The 6000-nt window shown below is 36.1% G+C and overlaps 1 protein-coding gene across 6 annotated transcripts in view; it reads right to left on the bottom strand.

Moving 5' to 3' along the window:
* Positions 1-277: 277 nt before the first annotated feature.
* LOC130623807 (squamous cell carcinoma antigen recognized by T-cells 3-like) overlaps positions 278-6000 on the bottom strand; it is a 51536-nt gene continuing 45813 nt past the window's right edge. For 3 of the 6 annotated variants that reach the window (XM_057439326.1, XM_057439327.1, XM_057439331.1), the window contains 10 exons: positions 5358-5435; positions 5158-5260; positions 4766-4982; positions 4410-4494; positions 4180-4263; positions 3097-3201; positions 1727-1816; positions 1553-1636; positions 649-806; positions 278-515 (listed from right to left, as the gene is read on the bottom strand). In XM_057439326.1, the coding sequence (XP_057295309.1) occupies positions 335-515; positions 649-806; positions 1553-1636; positions 1727-1816; positions 3097-3201; positions 4180-4263; positions 4410-4494; positions 4766-4982; positions 5158-5260; positions 5358-5435 (1185 nt within the window). In that variant the 3' untranslated portion in view covers positions 278-334. The remainder of the gene's footprint in view (positions 516-648; positions 807-1552; positions 1637-1726; positions 1817-3096; positions 3202-4179; positions 4264-4409; positions 4495-4765; positions 4983-5157; positions 5261-5357; positions 5436-6000) is intronic. The other 3 variants (XM_057439328.1, XM_057439329.1, XM_057439330.1) reach the window with 3 other exon arrangements.

Below are 6000 nucleotides of genomic sequence, written 5' to 3'. Positions count from 1 at the left end.
TTGTCACATTGTGTGATCTGTAACAGTCACGGCACATAAGTTACTAACAAAGCGCTGGTGAATGTTTCCCAGATTTCAGATCGACGCACTACCATAAATAATCGATTATTAAGTCCCAGGAGGGGATGGGGCTTAATAGAAGGAAGGGCTAATAAATTGTCAACTTGTAATTCTTTACACAAGAATACTTCCCTTTAACGAAATGAAACTAAAACGTGGATGCTTCGAAGTCGGATTGAGATTTGCGGTATTTTACTCAACAAAAAGACAACGAAACAACATTGATAAACACGTATCCTAAAACCATTTTCCATCGCTGATAAATAACAAAATCTTATTTCTTCAATAAAAACTTTCTAAAGTCATTATTACTCATTGCTCCTGACATCGATGACGAAGACGATGACGTCTTACTCGTTGGCGTCGATGTGGCAGCAACTTGGGTTTTACTATCGTTCGACGCTTTTTGAAGAGATCTGGGTACCAACGAAAGTTGTGTTTTTGATCGGCCACGGCTAAATAGAATAACAAGTTAAACAAACTAATTAAGACAAAACAAGTGATTTGTCCCTAGGAAACTGTATCCAGCGGAATAGCCTGGAAAGCCTGGGTTTAAACGAAAGAGGGTAGAGATTAAACACCACAAACCTCCCCGGTATATCTTTAACTTCCGGCTTCGTCTGTTCGTGCGCTGGCTGGTTTTGTTTCTGTTGTTTACGTGCAGGTGGGTTGGACAACGCTACGTTTATTGGTCGATTATTTAGCACTGTTTTGTCAAGCTTTAAAAGCGCTGACGTTGCATCTGCCTGAAATAAAGCAATCATGCGTTAATACATACGTCATAAATCGCCTGAGAAACGGAGATGGTAGGAAACAGGCAGGGATTAAAGGACTTTTTTGTGAGTTCAAACACATGAACGGTCGGGTTTGATCTCGTAGTAACAATGTACGAGTTAACAATAGCTACCCGTCTTTTATAAGCATAACACTTATAAGCATGTTCAGGCTCAAACAGAGAAATTTCTGAAGTATATGCTAAGCATATCGCCCATTCCTGGTGAATCCTTTTCTGGTGTTATGGGTACTTTAACTAGCCACAACCTTAATTAACAGCATTAAACTGTCTGATCTAGGCCTTGCGTAATTATAATCTTAGTTCTGTCGCAGTTCTTTTACAGCTGAAAAAATTTCATGTTACCCATTAAGCTCATCAAGCAACGTTTACGTTTTTGATTTGTTTCTGCAATAAGCATAAGGTATAAACATATCCCAGTATGGTTTTGAATTTTCACTTGCCTATTAAAAAAACATGTGCACCCCAAAATTCGTGAAAATGCTATTTTCATTTCTGTGTAGAGATTGGAGATATTATCTGACATCAAAACACCACGACAAATGTCTCAACAAAATGGTTTAATATTATATGAAAAACTTTGTACTAGGTAAAAAAATTCGTAATATATAAGCTCCAAACCATATACCCGAAATATTTCGTACTAGCGGATTTAGCGTATACGTAATTTTAAATTCTTAGAGCTAAAGAAATTAGTACCTCTTTTTCATATTCGACGTACGCATAACCTTTCGATTTTCCAGACCGATTAGTCACCAGTCTAAATTGTTTGATCTGTCCCGCCTAAAACATCAAAATCCCTTACAACTGAAACTACTTTGGGCGAAACTTTTAAAGTATTCAAAAGGAAAAAGGAAATTTATAAGCACGTACCTGTACAAAATGTTCTTTTAGTTGATCTGAAGTGAGCTCGAATGGAAGGTTTGAAACGTATAGAGTGTGTTTATCGAGTGTAGTGGGAAACTAAATCGAAACAGTAAACTCCAATTTTACACGAGAAATTTTCATCCTAATGTAACATTTATTCTTTAAAATGGTGACAAATCTCAAACATGTTTCACATTGTTTGACTTCCATTAAAGTGGCGACACAGATCGCTATGAAGTTTACAAGAATTGAGACGTCCTTAACCAACGGTTTCAGAACGACTGTAAAACCGCAATATTCACTTTAAATGAACGTAAAAAGTAAATATAAAGTCTGACTCTATTATTTAATATCAGGCACCCTCTCGCAATTCCCACATCGGCACCATTCATTAACATTCATCGGCACCATTCATGTTTATTTATCCTAGAATTTTCGCATGGAAGTACTTGGTCATTGTCGTCGTCGTTAGCTATACACAGGCCTTGGCTGTGCCGTTATTTCTGCCTCTGACCTTTCTGGTTCGTACTGAAATCCAGTAATTTTATTTACGTTACGAAATATAAAATTGTTTTCTCATGCAATAAAAATGTATTTGCTTCCTACTAAAAATCTACATTATATTGCCGGGGGTGTTCTCTATATTTCGCTCGCTGTTTTTCTTTCTAAATTGCTTTACATGACATGCAATAATTACGCATGTTAATGTTTTAACCCAGTCTTTTTTGCGCACATTCACACAAAAAGAACGAAGCCATGCTTCAACATGTATATTGAAAAAAGTTTGTAGATATGAATGATATGAGAAACTTTTATGGAAAAAGAAATATATTTTCGTTAGGGTTAGGGTACCCTAAGGTTATTTTTCATAACTTAAAACATACAAACAACTTTATTTTTACCGTACAGTCCCTTTAAGGTTTGGTCATTTTCGAAATTTTGTGAGCCATATTAAAAAGATTTTACTCACATGGAAACACAGTAGGGTATCAGTTCTTCTAACCGCCTGTTGTGCCACTTAATTTTAATTAAGCTATTTACGTTAAGTTAATATTATTGACGCCCAGGGTTGTCACTCTTTTTATAAAGTTAAAATTGAGGAGAACTGAGGACATTTTCATATTTTCCAAAGAAATTGAGAATATTTGAGATTTGTTACACCACGAGTAAAAAACAAATTATTTTTGTACCATTGTAGCCATCCTATGTATTTTGAACATAGAAAGTTGTTAAAAAGTTTACTTGATGAGTTTTCAGAAGACGTCGTGACATTTAACTTGTCAATTAACATTTGAGACAAAGAAAAATAAGCACCATGCGTGTTACATATGGAATTTTCTGTATTATTATAGCTTATGACATAACGGAGGACTCACTTTAAATTCAGTAGGTTTCTCTTTCTTGTCAACGCATTCCGACACAAACACAGGGCGTCCAAGTAATGTTTCACGGTCAAGTTTTAATGCTTCTGCAACGGATTCCTGGTTAAGCGATTAAACGATTTCGTATGTCATAAGTAATATATATAGCTAATAAATCACACAGACACAACCAGATAGCTAATAACTCACACAGACACAACCAGATAGCTAATAACTCACACAGACACAACCAGATAGCTAATAAATCACACAGACACAACCAGATAGCTAATAAATCACACAGACACAACCAGATAGCTAATAAATCTTACAGACACAACCAGATAGCTAATAACTCACACGACACAAGCAGATAGCTAATAAATCACACAGACACAACCAGATAGCTAATAAATCACACAGACACAACCAGATAGCTAATAAATCACACAGACACAACCAGATAGCTAATAAACCTTACAGACACAACCAGATGGCTAATAAATCACACAGAGCCAGGTATACTATCCATGTTAATACCACTTCCAACTAACCTATTACTTACTCAAAACCAGCTCACCACAAAGTTGAGAAACAATACATTGTAAACAAGAAGTTAAATAAGAATGTTAAAAATATTGAATTGCTACCTTATTCCAGAAAATTAACGAAGCACAAATAACGGACTTTAAAAATTCGCGCCAATACAATATCTTAAAGAGGGCGTAAATTTCACTTTGCTTAATGCGCACGCATGTGACTCACCGCACGAAATAACTAACCTGATCGGATAATTAACTTTATGCCTGTTACTTTCGCGATTCAACTCATCTCGGAAAAGGAACAGAGAAAAACTCACGTGGTGGAAAGAAATCAAAATTACGCGTGACCAAAACCTTTATGTTTCTGTCCGTTCCGCGGAAAATTCTCTCGGAGTGGAAAACAACCTTAAACAATCTTGTGTTAAAAACTATTGTCAGCCAGTCAACTGTGCTTATCTCAACGTTTTCTTTGACATCCGCGTTGATTTGTTTCGCGTTAATCTGTGCACCGTTAATCTCCTGGCATGTTATGTCGTAAGAATAATTCACGACTGACCTTATTTTTGAATTGTAAATACGCGTAGCCCTTGGATTTCCCGGCTTTGTTGACAATTATTCGAATTGTCTCGATTTCTCCACACTAAAGAGAATTGTGTTTTACCATCAGACGACGTCATAAAAATGACATAAAATTTTAGCATAGCTTATCCACTTAAAAATATGTGGCAAAATAATGACTGTTTGAAATAAAAATCGACAACAGCATTATGGGATGTACACACTCACCTCTTCGAACATGGAACGCAAATGCATTTCGTCGACTGTGAACAGCAAATTACTCAAGAAGATACTTAGGTTATTGTCCACTTTGCTAAATTAAAATATTTAATAATACCTTAGAAAACTAATCAAAATATTGTAATCAGCCTTTCAAATTCAAGTCAACATGCATCATCTTCCGACCCAAGCGCCGACGTGTTAACGAAACAGGCAGGCAATTACTATTTCCCGTCAGCAATTTTTTGCCGACGTAAAAAAAGATTGTATTAAAAAGGCTACCAATGCACAATTAACTAAACTATAGATTATAAATACTATAGATATAACTAAACTATAGATATAAATAAACATGAAAAGCTTACTCCACTCCATCACTAGCTTTTTCTTCCAACTGTTCAGGTTGCTGTGGAGGAGGGTGTTCAGCGGACGTAGAAACTTCACTGGTAACTTCTCCACTCGTCTGTATTGTTGCGGCCACGTCCATGCGCTCTCCTTCGTGGGTGTTTGAAATATTGAAATATTTAGACTGGACCTCAATTCCACCGGCAGTACGCATGCCAGCAAAATCTTCATTTTCTACTGAAAATCGTAACGAAAAAAAATAAGCAAAAAGAAAAACAATAAAAAAAGAAAAACAATAAAAAAAGAACAACAACAATAAAAAAAGAACAACAACAAAAAAGAGCAACAACAAAAAAGAGCAACAACAAAAAGAAACATGTAATCAAAGAATTGAACACAATAAAACTAATACCCTTCAGCTTCTTAGTTTGTATTTCAGCGGAGTTTTCATCTTTCATACCTCGCTTCAATGGATTTTCTTTTATCTCCTTCTTCTTTTTTTTCTTTTTCCCTGCCTGAAGAAATGAAATAGATTTACGTCAACTTTAACACACAATCCACAAGATGTGCACGATTTCCGAATATACATGTTTCATAGAAGTCAACTTTTACCTTTCCAGCGTCTTCCTTGTTTTTATGTTTATTTTTCTTACGTTGATCAGCTTGGAATGAAGCGTCTTTTAGCGCGTCCTAAAAAATAGACTTCCAATTAGTGTGCAAACTGTAGCTGGGAAATCTTCCAGATACGAGTTTTTGCACATGGAATATAAAAATGTCACGAAGCCTTTTCTGAATATTTCTAGCTAGTGTAGTTTACCTTAGCCTTAAAAGACCAACCAAAAAAGGTTTCCAATTCCACGCCGATATCTGGTCGGTAGAGCATTAGCCTGCAAATTTAAGGTTTCAGGTTCGAGAGCGGTTTCCGCAAACTCAGTGCATGAGTAACGCAGCTTGAGCGATCTGTGTGGTAACAACTTGAAATTGATTGTAGGTGTGATGCTCTACCCCAACAACATCGTCTCGCTGGTCTAGTGCATATGTGAAAAGGCGTTCGACTTTTTAGTTCAGCCGATACCCCCTGTAAGCCACCATGACCTACTTACTTTTTTCGCTTTGAATGGTAATAACATGATGTTTTCGCACAGTCAATATATCAACTATTAAAGTGGTTGCAGGCTGACAACTATAGTTTGAAATAAGTTTAAAATTGACATGCGAAGTTGTCCGTTAAACATACGCACGTCCAAAAAAACAT

Source organism: Hydractinia symbiolongicarpus, chromosome 13 (assembly GCF_029227915.1).
Source record: "Hydractinia symbiolongicarpus strain clone_291-10 chromosome 13, HSymV2.1, whole genome shotgun sequence".
Classification (NCBI taxonomy): Eukaryota; Metazoa; Cnidaria; class Hydrozoa; order Anthoathecata; family Hydractiniidae; genus Hydractinia; species Hydractinia symbiolongicarpus.
This window is presented reverse-complemented; position numbering and strand designations above follow the sequence as displayed.